The sequence below is a fragment of the Primulina tabacum genome, chromosome 3 (assembly GCF_025594145.1).
Source record: "Primulina tabacum isolate GXHZ01 chromosome 3, ASM2559414v2, whole genome shotgun sequence".
Classification (NCBI taxonomy): domain Eukaryota; kingdom Viridiplantae; phylum Streptophyta; class Magnoliopsida; order Lamiales; family Gesneriaceae; genus Primulina; species Primulina tabacum.
Genome location: NC_134552.1, coordinates 8,819,022 through 8,836,742, shown reverse-complemented (window position 1 = coordinate 8,836,742; position 17,721 = coordinate 8,819,022). Strand labels below are relative to the sequence as shown.

Here is a 17,721-nt window from a genome sequence, read left to right as displayed (position 1 = left end):
ACCCCGGCCGGCCTAATAATAAAAAGATATTTTTTAAAAAAGAGTAAATATCGCAATCAGCATTCCAAATTTTCAATCCAATCACTCCACCATTCCGCCAAATCCCCTCCGCCACCGCCATCTCTGCCCGGGCTCCGACACCTCCGCTGCCCCACCCGTGTCTTACCAATTATCATACTCCGCTTCCACGGATCAGAGACGCTGGGAACAGTAAATTTTCTATTGCTTATCTTCTCCCATCATATTCGCTCTTCATCTCTTGCTGGGAGCTGTACATTTCAGCTCTATATTTTTTGCCTAGGCTTGCTTTATTTTTCAGCTTCTTTTCGATTTTGGTGTTCGTTTGGCTTGTTTCATGATTCGAGTTCGATAGGCTCATACTCAAATTCTGTCTAAGATTGAGCTTGAAAATTTTACTAATAATTAATCGGATTTCATTCAGTTAGAAAAAATCTCATCAAATCCTTTCAAATGCGAAATACGAAATGTCTTTCCAAAAGGGTACGTGTAATTCCAAATCTATTGAAAATGCGATGTTATGAAGCACGATGTTGTCCTTGAAACTTGTCGGACTGAAAAAGTATCTTACATGGTAGTAGTAAGAATTGAATATCCTTTTAAAATTTCCAAGAACGGATAAGAAGAATTTCGATGGAAATTGATTCAGTGAAAGGCACGAAATTAAGGACCAAGCTGATACATGTATTTGTCGCCAAAACTTTCGTTATGAGAAAATTTATTCATGGCTCACCGTTTATTGGAGCAGAATTTAACTTTGATATTGCCTTTGATTTTGTTTCTGTTTCTGTTTCTGTTTCTGTTTTTGTTTTCCCCAGAATTTCTCGCAAAGTTCTTGGGTCGTCTGCAAGCATAAAGAAGTTGGCAAGTAGCATAATGCATCCTCCTCTAACAATCCACAGGCATCCAATGTGTGCTGAAGTGAGTTTTTCCAATCAGAAAGTGTGTTTACTTTATATTAATAAGGAAGTTGACTTGGTTATATTCATGGTGCTATTAGCTTTCTGCAGAAAAAAATTGAACGTGTGACATACATGATGCAATTAGCTCTCTTCCAAACAATGGGATAGTGATTGCATACATGGTGCTATTAGCTTTCTTCTGAAAAAATTGTATTCGGTTACATACATGGTGCTGTTATCTTCTGCCAAACAAATCTAGTGACCAATTCTTTGTGCTATGTTGCGCAAATCTTTGTTGATAGAAAATATGGTAGAATATCCTTGTGGTGTACTCTTTATTTTCACTCTCCAAAATTATTGGCTGAAATAGTATATTTTGGGTTCATGCCTGTTAAACACTTAAACCAGCTACCCATTTCTTCTGTTGAATTCATACTGTCCCAAGAAATGACGCCAGTTAAAACTTCTTTGCAATTTTCATTTGTCCAAGTGAGGTATGTTCTTGTGTATATTGAAACTTATGTGACTTTGTTGTGCAGATTATCGAACAATTTCAGAAGTGTCACATAGACCATCCTCTTGGGAAGTTTTTCGGTGAATGCACGGACTTGAAAATAAAGCTTGATAAGTGTTTCCGTCAAGAAGTGAGTTCTAGTCAGACATTTACCGTTTCAATTCAATTTATTCGTTATACTTGAACAACCTTTTTCGGCAGAAAGCTCTGAGACGGAAGGCGAATTTTGAAGAGAGCAAAAAGTTGAAAGAGAGGTTGAGAGAATACAGGAAAGAGAACCTTGAGACGAGAGAATCGAAGGCCTTTGCCCAAGCTTAATGTTCAAACTAGAAAATTCACTATGTAATGCAAGCATAATGTTGCTATTCATGCATGGAATGACATTCTTGATACGGAGCATTATATGAATTTATCTTTAGATTTTGTCTTGATCGAATGATTTGATTTGGGCAAATAATTTAAAATTCATTATTATAAATGAAAATACAACGAAAATGAAAGTTTAAACTTTTCAAATCCGAAATCATCCAAACACGTAGAATGCATTTGGATCAAGGATCGGAGATTCAGATTCACCAACTCCTCTAACCAAAGGCATTACTAAAACATTGGTTTTCCATCACCTTAACAGGTACAATAACAGTCTCCTAAAGTGCGGTATTTGCTTATAGCACGTCGAGGGCAGAGGCAATCGCTGTCACCGGAGCAAGCACCAACCAAACTTTCTTGTTGTCCTTGCTTGAATCTACAACAGCATTGCCCTTTGGTGCACTGCTTGATTTTGCGCCTCCTCGAGCATGGGCAATCCATCTCGTCCCGGCAATTTCCCACCTCAATGTCCTGCTCCACCGATGGCCCGGTTGGCACATTGGGGATTCTTCCGTCTAGAGCGTGCCATTATCATCCTCTGAGAGGGTTGATCCTGTCAATTTGAAATAGTTCTTGTGTTAATGTTCTCTTGTATATACCAACTAATTTGGGTTTGCATGTAAAGGAGGGATTGACTGACCATGACTTAGATTTTTTAAAAATAATTATTATGCATAAAATTTGATTTTATCAAAATAAAGAATCAACATTAGATTATATAGGTCTTCCCTTGTAAATATGTGATTATTGAAATTCACATGAACTTCTTGAAATGTGGATCTGGATTTTTCGATTCAAATGTTGTTTTGTCTCGTTTTTCAACTTGCGAAGAGTTGGCGAGTGTCCTTAAAAACAAAATAAATTATTATCTTATTTATATATCAAGAAACATAAATTAAACACATTTTCTATACAAATTATGTCATTCAGAATTAGAATATATATATATATATATATATATATATATATATATCTGTGTGTGTGTGTGTGTGTGTGTGTGATCGGCTTCAAACTGGTTTCTAAGCTAGTTGGGGTGCAAAGATTAATTATTTACCCAGTCAAAAACCAGGATTTAATTTTACATAAGATAGAAAATATAAAATATTAGAAATACCAGAGGCATATATGAAGGATTAAAACTGAGTATTTTGGTGCGTTGATTTAATATTTTTTAATTGCTGAAAATGCCATTATCAAACTACAAAAATACTCATATCAAATCACAGAAGTTCTCAATTTTTTAATTAATAAAAAATCAAAAAATATATTTTAGTAAATTACATTTTATCTATAACTGATATATATCTAATCTACTTGCAAAAATAAATGACCATATAACTAACTCCAAATAAAAAAAAATTATACAAATTTCATTAATTTGAACGTTTAAATAATTATTTCAACAAAATTCTTAAATACATTTATTTAATATATCAATATTATTAATTTCTGGATGACCTATAACGAACTATGAATAAAAAAATATATCAAATTCATTAATTTAAAATGTTAACAACGATGACAAATTGGAGTTCTGGTGATTATACATAAGTTTTTGTGATTATTATGTATAGGAAAAATGTATATTTTAACATGATACCCTATGTCCAGCCAAATCGGATGACAAGAAAAAACCCATATCATACTCGATCCGAATAATCCATCAAAAAGACCCAACCGAGTTACACGGTTCGATCGAACCAGATTTGACCAAACTAGACCATAACAGGTCCATAAATTTTCAATCTTTACTTGAAAACCCCAATTTTAATCTCTTATTAAAAAAACACTATTTATTCAAAACTTGTTTTATATATATCATTCTTGCTAAAAAAAAAGGGAAAAAAACATATGTACTAAATATTTATTCATAACTTGTGATATATAAGGATTCAAGCTAGCTACATGACTGGATGCATGACTATGAAAACAAGGGGGTGCGGGAAGAACGCTAAGTGCTAGTTGCTATGTACACCACAAGTTCATCCACACAAGTCAGTCATACCAGAAGCTTAACCAAGCAACTCCTTATCTTTTTTTGTTTTTGTTTTTGAATTCCAATTATTCTAACCAAAGGGCAGTGGCATAGATTAGACAGAAAATTTACCAGTCTCTTGTTTTTCTGTGACCGGTAGTGCACGAAGCTAGATAAACTATCCTTGGGGGAAAGAAATGTTAATGGCCTCCTCGTCGCTTTGATCTTCCTTCCGTAACTTGAATTTGGATGCACAAGGACTGCTCTGGATTCTCTGTCTTCAAGTTAGCATTTGTCATCTCACATTTCTAGGTTCAGGTGCGTGACACTGTTGAAGTTTACCCGAGGTTGATATTTCAGTAATTTGAGTCGTCGTCCGACTGTGGTGAGATTTTTCTCCTGCAATCATAAATGTAAATGTATCGAATCAGCTCATCATCTTGAATTGAATAACAGATGATTGGTTAAATAGATGGCAAAGGAATCAAGATACTTAATATTGGCATCCCTTTCATACAGTAGATAAATGCACGACCATTTAATTTTACACCATACTAAAGAATTTGATTCCAACATCACAGGCCCAAGAATTCAGGTGGAATGTGACTGGAGTTTTCAGGGGAATCATAGAACCATATTTTCAAAACAATACATAAAATTTCAAGATATAATTGAAAGAGTGACAACTGCTTCTACCACTCTACTAGGCCCTCATTATCATTAAATATACAAGGACTATATTAAAAAACTTATAAATAAGAAAAGCAAAATTAATATATGCACAAGAAACGGCATCATTTGGAGTCTCTGATCAACAGTACCTGAAGGTTTGTCGACCTGCCATTCATCATTATGAACCACTGAACTGCATTGTAGAATTGATTTCGGAGAATGTTCTTCGCAGTGGATGTCAACTTTGACTTCTTCAGTATTAGATTCATGTTCAGATACATCAGGAATCACCACTGCAACATTCTCAAGAAGGCGTTCCTGTTCTGACGGAGTTTGCAGTTTCTTCCTCTTCTCCAAGTACTCGAAAAGCGTTCAACACATGTAGGTTAAGGCCACAAACTACAAAGGTCACCTCATGCAATTTAACTTAAAATTGAAATTTAATGTTTCCCTCACAATATATATCTGAAATAAAAGGATATTGGCGTCTCCACCCTTTCTCATTCGCACGGTCAATGAGTTTTTGCAACAGTGATAGCTCTTTAGCAACCCACTAGTATGAAAATCAAGAAAATCAAATAAAAAAGAGTATAAAGCAAACAATCTGACAATATATTAACGTAACAACAAATCTTTTTATTTTTATAAAAGAGAATAGTAGAAATTGAGATCATGAAAATTTATAATTTCAAGCAGTAATTCAGTGAGCGGATAAATCTGGCGAAAGTGTGTTTAAATACTTCAACGCATGATAAAAGCTTTTACAGTATTGTAATAGTTGAAAAATTAATACAAACTATTGTGACGGGAAAAAAATAGCAGTCAAAGACAAATATTGATAACATTTACATCTAAATCATCATTATTATTAGACATTAAAGAAAGAAACACGTTTCTTACCTCTTACTTCTTATTGTTCAGTATAAATACACTGTATTGTGATAATTGCTATTTTTAGATTTTGAGATCTCAATTCTTTCCCTATCTGTATTGTGCGGCAGTTGCGCATATTCAATAGATTTTTGGTTCCAAACTCTGTTTGATTTCTTTTCTAATATGGTATCAGAGCAGCGAAATTCCGCCATGGTGAAACCTAATGCATCGCATGCTCAAGCTTCGAATTCTCAGAACGGGCGTATGGTTCTCGATGATTCGAGCAGCCCATATTTTCTCCACAATGGCGATCATCCTGGTCTCGTGCTTGTATCTCACTCTCTCACAGGTAACAATTACAATACCTGGAGTCGTGCGATGTCTATGGCGCTCACCGCTATAAACAAGCTTGTTTTTGTGGATGGTACATTCATGCGTCCTCATATTGAAGATCTGCTGTACGGCTTGTGGATCAGATGTAATAGCATGGTAATTTCATGGCTACTTAATGCTGTTAGTCGGTAAATTGCAGATAGTCTCATGTACATCCCTACTGCACACGAGATTTGGATCGATCTCCGTGAAAGGTTTCATCAAAGTAATGCTCCTCGTATTTTCAAATCAAAAAGCTTCTAACCGGTTTACAGCAAGGTTTGATGGATGTTAGCACTTACTACACTCATTTGAGGTCATTGTGGGATGAATTGAAGGATTTTCAACCAGTCTCGGTGTGTAGTTGTGGTTCTATGAAGGATTGGGTGAAATATCAAAATCAAGACTGCGTTATGCAATTTTTGATGGGATTGAATGAGTCATATACTCAAATCCGTGCTCAAGTTTTGATGATGGATCCGATTCCTGCTATTTCAAAGATTTTTTCATTAGTGGTTCAGGAGGAACGTTAGAGATCCATACATTCTGATATTTCAGGTTCATCACTGGATCGTGCACCACTCCTTTCCCCAAATCCGTGTACTGCTGCTGTAAAAGGAGTTTCTTATAGCAAAGGTGATAAAGGTGGAAAATCAGATCATATGACCTGCTCTTACTGTCATTATACAGGTCACACGATTGACAAGTGTTACCAACTACATGGATATCCACCTAGTCACCCAAAATATAAACAGAAGCCACCTGGTTCTAAGGTTCGAGCGAATCATCTCAGGGCTGCTGAAACTCAATCAATTTCAAACAAGCAACACTCATGATCCACTAAGTACTGATCAATGCAAGCAGCTTCCTGCTTTCTTGAGTACCCAACTCCAGCTTGGATATGGCACCACAATGGATTGCAAACAGCTTGAGCCATCCGCATCCTGTATCAGTGGTATTTCTTCATCTTTTAATGTTTCATCCATCCTAAATAATCATTGGGTCTTGGACACAGGGGCAGTACATCACATTTGTGTTCCCTTGCATCTTTTCAATCCTACAAAGCCACGAATTCTATTGTCACATTACCAAATAATTCTACAGTGGCCGCAACATGTATTGGATCTATTTCCTTATCCCCTGACTTAGTGCTAGAGAATGTCCTTTTCGTTCCTCAATTTCATTTCAATCTTATTTCCATCAGCTGTCTTACCAAGCGTCTAAATTGTTCTGTGTTGTTTTCTTCTGATTCTTGTATCATACAGGACTCCATCAAGAACAAGAGGATTGGGATGGGTAGCCGTTTGGGAAACCTTTATGTTCTGAAAACCTTCAGCATAATTCCTACAATACGTATGTTTCCTTTTCTCAAAACACACTGTGACACTATAGAATGGGGCACCCTTCTTTACCCAGGTTATCTGTACTGGCACCTCTACTTCAAACCAATTCAATAAATCACAATGATATGCTTGATTGTTCTATTTGTCATCTAACTAAGCAAAAGAGATTGCCTTTTATTTCCAATCATCTAACTTGTGATGCCCCTTTTGAACTGATTCACATTGATGTTTGGGGTCCTTTTCATCCTTTGAGTGTTGAAGGATACAAATATTTTCTTACCATTGTTGATGATCATACACGTTACACTTGGGTTTATTTGATGAGAGCAAAATCGGATGTTTTAGGAATTTTACCCGAATTTTGTAGACTGGTGCATACTCAATTTGGTTCCAAAGTCAAATCTGTTCGATTCGACAATGCACCAGAATTAAATTTTTCCACCCTATTCAAGTCTGAGGGGATTGTGTCTAATCACTCTTGTGTTGAACGACCACAAGAAAACTCGGTCGTGGAACGAAAACATCAACACATCTTAAACGTAGACCGAGCTTTGTTGTTTCAGTCACATGTTCCTTTGGCTTATTGGAGTGATTGTGTGCTAACTGCAGTGTATCTCATCAACCGGACTCCTTCCCCTCGCATTTCCAACAAGAGTCCATTTGAATTATTATTCAAGAAACTCCCATCTTATCTCCATCTTAAATCCTTTGGGTGTCTTTGTTATGGTTCTACTCTTTTGAGCCAACGTTCTAAATTCTCTCCTCGTGCCATCAAGTCTATATTTCTTGGATATCCCACGGGCTATAAGGCCTAAAAACTCCTCAATATTGATACTAATGAGACATATATATCACGGGATGTGATTTTCCATGAACAAGTTTTCCCTTTTGCAGACCAATCTGCTCCTTCTGATTCCTCTTTACATTTCTTTTCTGAAAATGTTCTTCCTGCCCATATTGAGTTGTCCCTGCCATCTTTAGATTCTTCCAACCAACTTCCTCAAACTCGCTCCAAAAGAGTGTCTACCAAGCCTAGTCACTTACATGACTATCATTGCTTTACTACTTCCTCGTCTATAACCAATTCATCTACTGTCCACCAGGGCCCTATCTTTGGTCCTTAGCACTCATAGGCTATCCCCTCCTTATCGAATGTTTGTTAACAACATTTCATCTATTCATGAGCCTCACACCTTCTCTCAAGCTGTCCAACATCCAGAATGGCGCCAGCCCATGACTGATGAGTTGAGTGCCTTGGAGAGCAATGACACTTGGTCCATTGTTTCTTTGCCATCCGGGAAACGTGCAGTGGGTTGTAAATGGGTTTATAAAGCCAAGTTTCGGGCGGATGGTACCCTTGAACGATACAAAGCGCGGTTAGTCGCCAAAGGGTATACTCAACAAGAGGGTGTGGATTATTTTGAAACTTTTTCACCGGTTGCAAAGTTAGTCACGGTTCAAACTTTGCTAGCATTGGCTGCTGTTCGAGGATGGTCTTTGATGCAACTTGATATGAACAATGCCTTTTTACACGGTGATTTGTTCGAAGAGGTCTATATGGCACTTCCTCCTGGGTATGAACGAAAGGGGGAACCTTTGCCACTCAATGCTGTTTGTAAGTTACAAAAGTCTTTATACGGACTCAAGCAAGCCTCTCGACAATGGTTTGCTAAATTCTCTTCAACTCTACTTAAGATTGGTTTCGTTCAATCCCATTCGGACAATTCTTTGTTTGTTCGCACACATGGTGATGTATTTTTGGCACTATTAGTCTATGTGGATGATATAGTAATTGCCACAAATGACAAAACTGAAGCAGAGAGTTTGAAAACATTTCTGAATATGCAATTCAAGCTCAAAGACTTAGGTGTTCTGAAGTACTTCTTGGGCATTGAGGTAGCCAGATCTTCACGAGGTATCTATATATGTCAACGCCATTATGCTCTTCAATTGCTCACTGAAGCTGGTCTCATTGGGAGTAAACCACGAACCACTCCCATGGATGCAAATTCAAAACTCAGTCAAGATAATGGTGAGTTGTTAATAGATCCATCTGAGTATCGAAAACTCATGGGAAAGCTACTTTATCTCACCATCACGCGACAAGATTTGGCTTATTCGGTAAACAAGTTAAGCCAATTTGTTTCTGCCCCAAGATCCACTCATCTACAATCCGTATATTCTGTTTTGAGATATGTCAAGGGAACAGCAGGATAAGGCTTGTTTTACAGCACCAAGTCCTAAGTTAAATTGCATGTATTTTCGGATTCTGATTGGGCTGCTTGTCCAGATTCGCGTCGATCAGTTTCCGGTTGCTGTGTAATGCTTGGCAGCTCCTTGGTTTCATGAAAATCAAAGAAACAGCAAACCGTATCAAAATCATTTGCTGAAGCTGAGTATAGATCCATGGCGAATGCCACTTGTGAGGCTGTGTGGATGATTTCATTGTTGAAAGATCTATGTACTATTGTGGACACACCCGTAACACTGTTTTGTGACAATCAAGCCGCTATTCATATAGCATCCAACCCTGTTTTCCATGAACGCACAAAGCATATCGAGATTGACTGTCATGTTGTGCGCGAGAGAATTCAATCGGGCATCATCAAGGTTTTACATGTTGCCTCGCAGCTACAACTTGGAGACTTGTTTACTAAAGCACTTCTTCCAGCTAGATTTCGAGCATTGTTGGTCAAGATGGGAATTGAAAACATTCATTCTCCATCTTGAGGGGGAATATTAACGTTAAAGAAAGAAACACGCTTCTTACCTCTTACTTCTTATTGTTCAGTATAAATACACTGTATTGTGATAATTGCTATTTTTAGATTTTGAGATCTCAATTCTTTCCCTATCTGTATTGTGCGGCAGTTGCGCATATTCAATAGATTTTGGGTTCCAAACTCTGTTTGATTTCTTTTCTAATAATTATAAACAACATTTGAGAAGTCGGCGATGATGAAAATACTATCGGTGTCACATGCTAAAAAAATAAAATCACATTTGATACGAATCATATAAATCTACAAATACTTAATAATAATTTTGAAATTTCGACAAATATTTGGTAGTATATTTTTATGATACGAGCGGAAATTTCTCATTGGTATAAAGGGGTGATTATTGCAACTAAAAATAAGTACGAACATTAATGGTAAAAGTTTTAGCCCTCTTGGCAGTCATTTTCCTGGGGGAGTATGCTATATGGCGGAATCACATAATTACTTCACTTTGAAATAAAGAATCTTCTATCTTGACTCTCTTATTGCTATCATTCATTCAAAAACAAAATAAAAGAAAACATAATTAAAACCAACGTCATCAACAAGTGATAAAAAAGATCCAACAACTTCCAAGCAAATTCCCAGGTAGGATCATGAAGACAATAAATACAGTACCAATGACACAGTACAGCATCAACCATCAGAAACTGCATGGTTTAGAACCTCCAGTAACAGCTTGTTTCTAGAATTTAATATATGGAAACTGATGAGACAGATCTATACGAGAGTAAGAAACAAAATACAAAAAAACTAATCACAGCCTAGGGCAATTCTCGAGTATATGACACTGGAAAGGATGACACTACCAACAAAGGAATGCCCTAGATACAAATAAATCATACAGGTTTGAACAAATAATCTTTAATGGTCCCAGAGTCTAGTTTAATGAACAAGTAAAAATGTTCTTTTGATTACACAAACCCGACAACAACAAGGGTTATGCCAGACTGTTAGAGTCGGAGCTCAGCGAGCCAACTTGTGGATTGACTTATTTACTTTTATATAAAAACAATATTTTATTTTAATAATATTTTATGTTTTTATCTCATTATGACATTTACTTTATCTGTATACCCATGCAAACTGCATAGATAAAATCCTTGAATATAGTGTAGGTATCATGATGTCCGCCTCTCAACGTAAGATCACGAAAGTCATTAAAAAATATACAGTATAGCTGAATCGTTGAAGATCACACAAGTATCGAATTATGTGTTCTTGTTGATATAGTACAGTTCAAGGAGTTGCTTGACGATTGTAGTTTGATAGAGATCATCAAACAGATTGTTTATAAAGAAGCTTATAAGTGGACTCCGTGTATTGGAAGTTAGCTTAACAACTAATTAAGTTAAGAGAGTGAAACTGCCGGTTTTGGTGAAGTAGTTCACAAAACTTGTCGCTACCAAAAATGGATCAATGAAAATTTTGATTTTTGAAATTTTTAATTTTCTTTTCATCAGTACATCGGTGATGTCTGATCATCGATCGGGGTTATAACGAGTTCGCAATTATTTATTTCGTAAATTAAAAATCTATAAATTAAATAATAATGTTAGCAGTAGTGAATAAGTACATGGTTCTCATGGCATATTCTACATGGCTCTAGAATTGATTAATTTATCAACAATTATTTAATAAATTAAATAATGGTTATTTAATTTTAATTTATGTAAATGTACATATAAGTGTGTGTGTGTGTGTGTGCGCGCGCGCGCATTATCAAGAGCTGACTTTGCATGATATATACAACATGAGAATTTTAATTAATGAATGAAAATATGAATCCTGTTGTGATTGGATTATGAATCCTAATACAAGCGAGATTCCTGGTGTGATTAGGAATCAGAACTTGTAAATATTTCATTGATGGTCATATGAAATAACACAAGTTCTACACAAATTTTGATCGACAAAATTTTGTCCTTCTCTCCATCATAAAATTTCGGCCACCCCATTTTCACAAGAAAAATTCACGGCCACATCGCCGCCGGATTTCTGGAATTCAGGCGATCCACTCTCGACGCAAAATTGTTTAAGATATCTAGTGCGATTTAAACAAGGATTCCAGTTTTCGATCGTGAACTTGATTAGGGATCAAGGGATCAAAGTAGGGAGATTTGTTCATATGGACTTACAAGAATGATTAATTCCGTTAGTCCCAAACTAGTTTGGTGTACAGCGTTAAATACGCAAAGATAAACAACTCTAGACACCCTATGAATGTTTTAAATCATAGGAGGCCCAAAGAATGTTTTGAATATTAAAACTAAAAATTTTAAACTTCCGTTACGTCTTGGGTGCGAGAAAACGTTACTCCAACACAAACCCAAGCAGTTCATATAGTTCTAAAACACCAAACAATGAGGAGATTAGCCTTACCTTTGGGATATTACAATGCTAAATAAACAAAAGGACACATTATTGTGAAAGATCTTGTGGAAAAAGTAAAAAAATACTTATGGGTTTAGGGGCTGAGATATTTAAGTACAAATCCAGACAGATCATGAATACCAGAAGCCCAAATTTTATAGAATGGAATCAAAATTTAATGGTAAAAAGTAGATGGTATAGGAAGGAAATTACTTAAAGAGAATATAAAACATAAAGCTTACATGCTTTGTTATATCATTGTGAAGAATTCTGGCCTTCTGTTCAAGTTCCACCTGTAAAAGAAGCCACTACATGTTTGATAAAAGTCCAAGCCTTAAAATTAATCATCCTTTTGCAATGTATTATATATTTTTTATAAGCTTTTTTTGCAATGTATTATACTAATATTCTGAAGTTAAATAAAAAAAATTGAGCAGTTGCTGAAATTATAAATACAACTTTGCTTAGATCAATAATGTCAACATATCAAGAATCACAATGAAGAAAGAGAATCGCATGCTCCCTATGTTTCAAGAGAGACGCCTGTCTAGCTGATTCTGGACAGATAGCAGTACTCACCACCAAAGGCCTCTCGAGCTGGCCATCAACCATTTTTCTCCGCAACTCTTCACATTCTTCCTGCGAAGAGGGTAACAAAATATGACTTTTCGGGGGTTAAAAAGGTTGGATGGAATTGCTCACATTAACCTGATCTTTCAGAATACATATTGTTAGAGTTTTCAAAAAAAGTATATATATATATAATGTTATTGTTGGTCCTAGTATAGACAGCTAGAATATTTATGGAAAATTCCACCAAACACTTAATTTTTTGTACAGTTTTCTTTGTTACTGTACTAGGATTCATTGGGAATGACTACAGATTTGAACAAAAGATAGTGGTACCTTTGAAAAATCATCATCCGAAAGCTGACTTATATGAATTTCTTTTAGCAAAGATGAAACTTGAAGGACAATATCTGTGTTGTTTTCAGTCCATGTATCCAGTTTTATACCTGGTTTACAACAAACAGTAAAAGTAAGAAAGAAATATCAACATTTCGCAAGAGCGAGTTATATCCTGGCATCAATTTCACTGAAATCAATGCAAAGAATTCCAATTGAATATGAGGTTTGTTTGCTTCTTAACAATTCCACACTGAAGTATTGGTGTAGATAAACATCTATTTTCTACTTTAGACACAAAAGAAGGCTAGTCATAAATCATAATGGTGACCCTTCAAAAGGCTAAGTTTTAGAGCTTCATCTGGCAATTTACACGAAATGAATATATCATGATTTCTAGAAGACAGCACAATAGTAAAAATACAACACAAGTTTTTTAAATTATGCAATAGCCCAAAACGCCGGATCATGATCGCTTTACTCCCCAACGTTCTCTAATCCTTCATACACCGTTACATCTCTTTGTTGTAGTTACTAGTTGGTAAAAAACCAAAATATGGCCATCTGAATGGACCATCAAGTGTATACCCTTAACAACAAACAGTTGTTGATTTCACACTGTTAAATTGGATTACATAATGGCAAACTCATAGAGGTTGTAGATCACCAACCAATTAATTTATCTTAACCTGTGTAGTGTCTACATAATTCTGATCTTAAGCTGTTCAATCTCCCGTTTTCTCACTAATTTTACTTTATTTACATCCCACTTCATCAGTTGATTGTAAGCTAGGGGAAAACTGAAGTTCTTCTACTTGGGCAAAATTCGGTATAGCACCAGATTCTGACTACATAATTTCACATGCATTTTAAATTTGATTACCCTCGCCAACATAATTTAAAAGACCCATCATTGGAGAGGTTAATTTTGATGGCCTTTGCTTAAATGATTCTTGATCAGGAAGAGTGTACACACTAGGATCCCAGATGTAGAAGAGTCGAACAACGAGAATGTAACATGTAACATGTTGTCTCAGAGATATTGAATTATCAGGTGCTGTGTTAATTAGTTTGAAGACTGACCTTTGACTTGCATGAGCTGATGAGAACATTTTGAAGAGTAGTCATATGGATCTGTTTTGACTCGAACATAGCTCCCTGCCACCTTTTCTTCAAATGATTCAGGTTGCTTAAGTAGCTCATATAGCAAGGTTCTCTTCAAGTAAACAAGTTTCATGTTTTCGACTATAATAGATGCAAAAACACTTTCAGACACAACATGTTCTAGCTCTATTTTCTGGGATTTTTCCTCCTTATCGAGCTTTCTTTTCCTTTTAGATGCATCCAAGCTGCCAGCACTATTGTTTTCAGAATCATTTCCAATATCTTCCTCCGACTCATCTTTGTTCTCAGCAAAATGGGCCTCCAGCAAATCATAAATTCGGTGTTTGTTTAATGTTTTTTTCCTAAACAGAGATTGTAGCCGTACATCGCAAATAACCATTTTCTTTTTATTAGGATGAAAAAGATTGTTTTCTTTAATGTATTCATTCACCATGAGTGTAACATCATGCTGTGATAGTTCTTGGCTAGTGCTTTTACCAATCGATTCTAGGAACTTAATAAGGGATTTTGAGCCCCAGCCAATAAAGTCCACTTTGTTGGATTTCACGTGTTGCTGCATGCCGGATTTCTGTCTCTTAGATTTTGTTTTTTCACCTGATTGTTTGTATTTCTTTGCATAATTCATGTCCTCATAGTCAGATATATGTTCTTCGTCTTCCTCAAATTCGGAACCAGACCCTGATTCCACGTTATCTTCTTTTTTCAGCCGACCTTGAGCAGCAAAAATATCCCCTGCCTGAAATCCTTCCTCTTCTTTAATGATGACATAGTATTCCATAAACAGACCCTCACAAGATTCTCTATCTGTAAAGTCCACCATCTCCTGAAAAGCAACAACCATTTATGAGGAAAAAGTAAGCAAAACAAGACCTTTGGAATACATATTGAAGAACTCAAAGCACAAGTTCACGAGGCTCCGAGATGTTGCACAAGAGACGAAATGAAGGAAGACAAGCTCTGTGTGGAAGCAACTGATGTGTACTAAATATTGTTTGGTGTATTCCTTCTAGTTAATAAAGGAAGAGGAGAGGAATGGAAGAATTCAGCTTTCAAACCGAATATGTCTATTGATTCATCTGCTCAAACTTTTGCAAATATTTTTATCTAGTCACTTCAATAGTTCCCCTCCCCTACCATTTCTCGACCAAAATCTGCTGTACTATTTTGGTTTTGGTACACACAATATACATGTCCTAAATACCGGAACCATGCATGTGTTAGAAAAGAAGGTTAACCCACTGTTCAATTTACATACACAGTAACCATACCCCAGCAGAATCATAACCCTTATTTTCTTCAATAAGCAAAGCAAGCTTAAGACATTCATCGCAGAACCCGTTTTTCACTTTAACTTGTAAAAACTCAGCTCCAGGAAGGCAGTAACGGCACAAGGCAGTTGTGCAGGTGTAACATTGAAAATAGGAAGACCTCCTGCAGAGAAAGCATTTGTGCCGATCTGAAACATAAAGTTATAAACATTATGTTATGCGTGACATCATATTTGTGGGGAATCTGCAACACGATTTTATGGGGAAAAAATGGTACTGATGTAATTTTAAATATTAAGAGTGCCAAGAGAACATGTATCATAGATGCAAAGCTAATATTTCAGGATTCCTAAAAAATATGAACGTTTCTTGTTTTTTTGTGTGCAGTCTGCAGTGCAGTACATGGGTCGGGTGTCAAAAAGAATTTTAATTGATATATAAATATATCCTCAAAATGTATCAGCAGTTCTTAGTTAGCTCCAAGTTTTATAGGTAAATTAAAACAAATAGACATGTAGAGCTATCCTTTTTTACTTCTTCTTTTTTAAAGAGTTTAAATAGACATAGCAACACATAAAGCGAAGGCTTGATGCTAGATTGTTTGGTTCAAAGGTTATAAAAATCATGATGATCAGTGATCACAAAATGAGTATAGAAGATTGACTAACCACAAGTCCATCTGCTCTCACTTTCCAGAAATGAATCATCATCCTTCCCAACACAAGAAGGGTGATAGGATTTTAGACATTGCCTGGAAAAGGAATACGCATTCAGTATAGATATTTGTAGAGAAGTTTAGTAATCATCATCTCTCTTCTTTGCAACTTTTGAAAGTGATGATCAATGTAGCACAAGATTAAAAAAAATTATTCAGTTGGCATCTAAAGCACTTGAACAGATCAAAACTGCAAACGTGTGACTCTTGGTAGATTATGAGTTACTTTAAAAATTCGACAGCCGACAACTTTTGCAATTCGCATCATATTCTTCCTGCAACCAATGGGGGAAACAGTAAAGGAGCCACGGATTAATGAAGCAAAGTCAAAAAAGGGGAGTTCAAGAAAAAAAATTAAATTTGCTTTACAGCTCCCTGCGGAAGAGGAAAAAAAACAGGACATCAGATGCAGAGACTATCATCCTCATAGTCATACACCAATTTCTTTTTTCAGCAAATAATCAGCAGAAATGGCTCCTTTTAATCAAAATGACAAGGAAACTCACGTGTGATCGCATATCCGAAGGTGCCCTCCGTCTTTGCAAACGAAGCACCAGCTTTCCGCAATATCTTCCTTATTTACCACCTTCTTCTTTCCTTTCCGCTTCATCGCCGCAATCAAAAAGCCAAATCTGATCCTTTCAACTTTTCAGAATTTTATATATATATAAAAAAGAATAAATTGTGCTTCAAGTCCTCTCGATTTTCTCAAATATCTTTCACAAAAAACAAACCAGGAAAATCCAGGATGAATAAACCAGTGCAGCGGAGTTTTAACAGAGAACCAGTTCAAAGTAAATGCTAGAACGAGTAATGTAGAATAAAAAAACTCATCTTGCGTTGATTTCTAAGCATTACTGAGAAAAACCCATTTCAGAAACAAAGAAAATTGCAGGTTTTGATGATAATTAAGCTTTACGATGGATTAATGGTTACCGGAGTTTTAACAGAGACCCAATTCTAAATGAACGCCAGAACGAGCAATGTAGTAGAACAGTAAAGTCAGCTTGTGATGATTTCTAAGCATTATTGAAAAATCCCATTTCGGAAAGCAGAAAATTGCAGATTCTGATTAGTAATTTCGATTTGATAATGCTTGCGTGTGAGAGATAGACTGTGTGTGTGAGAGAGAGACGATAAATAATGCGTAGGATTGGGAATATAATCTTACAAAATAAAAAAGAGATTTCATTCCCGAAGATTACGCATTCAAAAAAATTTTTTTATTTATTTTAAATTAAAACAACCAAAATAGATAATTATAACACATGTATCTACTATATTATTAAACTTATAACAATTAATTTTAGTATTATGATCTGATTTTTGATAAATCAAAAATATTTTTTTCCTCAAATTACAAAATATTTTATTTTTTGTTTTAAAAAAATATTATTAAACTCATTTTAGTACATTTTCACCTTATCATATTTGTATTTTATCTATATATCATATCATAATGAAATTTTTTTTATCTTTATTCATATTTTGAACTTTATAATTAAATAATCATATC

The 17,721-nt window shown here is 35.6% G+C and overlaps 2 protein-coding genes across 5 annotated transcripts; one reads left to right on the top strand and one right to left on the bottom strand.

The window, feature by feature from the left end:
* The first annotated feature begins 30 nt into the window (after positions 1-30).
* LOC142539976 (uncharacterized) lies at positions 31-1,857 on the top strand. Of its 3 annotated transcripts, none has more exons than XM_075645778.1 (4): positions 31-210; positions 837-939; positions 1,460-1,564; positions 1,636-1,857. In XM_075645778.1, exons 2-4 carry the CDS (start codon positions 895-897, stop codon positions 1,750-1,752), a joined length of 267 nt encoding a protein of 88 aa, XP_075501893.1. In that variant the 5' UTR covers positions 31-210; positions 837-894; the 3' UTR covers positions 1,753-1,857. The 3 variants fall into 3 exon arrangements, with proteins under 3 accessions (XP_075501893.1, XP_075501894.1, XP_075501895.1); XM_075645779.1 differs by having other exon boundaries at positions 33-271; XM_075645780.1 differs by lacking the exon at positions 31-210 and adding an exon at positions 278-702.
* A 1,798-nt stretch (positions 1,858-3,655) lies between these two features.
* On the bottom strand, positions 3,656-17,377 carry LOC142539972 (uncharacterized protein At5g08430-like). Of its 2 annotated transcripts, XM_075645770.1 has the most exons (11): positions 17,142-17,377; positions 16,712-16,837; positions 16,159-16,241; positions 15,491-15,678; positions 14,181-15,045; positions 13,098-13,207; positions 12,771-12,830; positions 12,434-12,484; positions 4,933-5,003; positions 4,600-4,820; positions 3,656-4,177 (listed from the first exon to the last, which is right to left on the bottom strand). In XM_075645770.1, exons 2-11 carry the CDS (start codon positions 16,813-16,815, stop codon positions 4,074-4,076), a joined length of 1,857 nt encoding a protein of 618 aa, XP_075501885.1. In that variant the 5' UTR covers positions 16,816-16,837; positions 17,142-17,377; the 3' UTR covers positions 3,656-4,073. The 2 variants fall into 2 exon arrangements, with proteins under 2 accessions (XP_075501885.1, XP_075501884.1); XM_075645769.1 differs by having other exon boundaries at positions 16,712-17,377.
* Positions 17,378-17,721: the final 344 nt, after the last annotated feature.

Bases quoted from the DNA above. Each gene is read 5' to 3' on its own strand.
- LOC142539976 (XM_075645778.1), top strand. From the start codon at position 895: ATGCATCCTCCTCTAACAATCCACAGGCATCCAATGTGTGCTGAA. The intron at 940-1,459 runs GTGAGTTTTTCC...TTTGTTGTGCAG, and splicing joins GGCATCCAATGTGTGCTGAA to ATTATCGAACAATTTCAGAA. The intron at 1,565-1,635 runs GTGAGTTCTAGT...CTTTTTCGGCAG, and splicing joins ATAAGTGTTTCCGTCAAGAA to AAAGCTCTGAGACGGAAGGC.
- LOC142539972 (XM_075645769.1), bottom strand. From the start codon at position 16,815: ATGAAGCGGAAAGGAAAGAAGAAGGTGGTAAATAAGGAAGATATTGCG. The intron at 13,208-14,180 runs GTCAGTCTTCAA...GTTGTAAACCAG, and splicing joins TCAGCTCATGCAAGTCAAAG to GTATAAAACTGGATACATGG. The intron at 4,178-4,599 runs GTACTGTTGATC...TTATGATTGCAG, and splicing joins GCAGGTCGACAAACCTTCAG to GAGAAAAATCTCACCACAGT.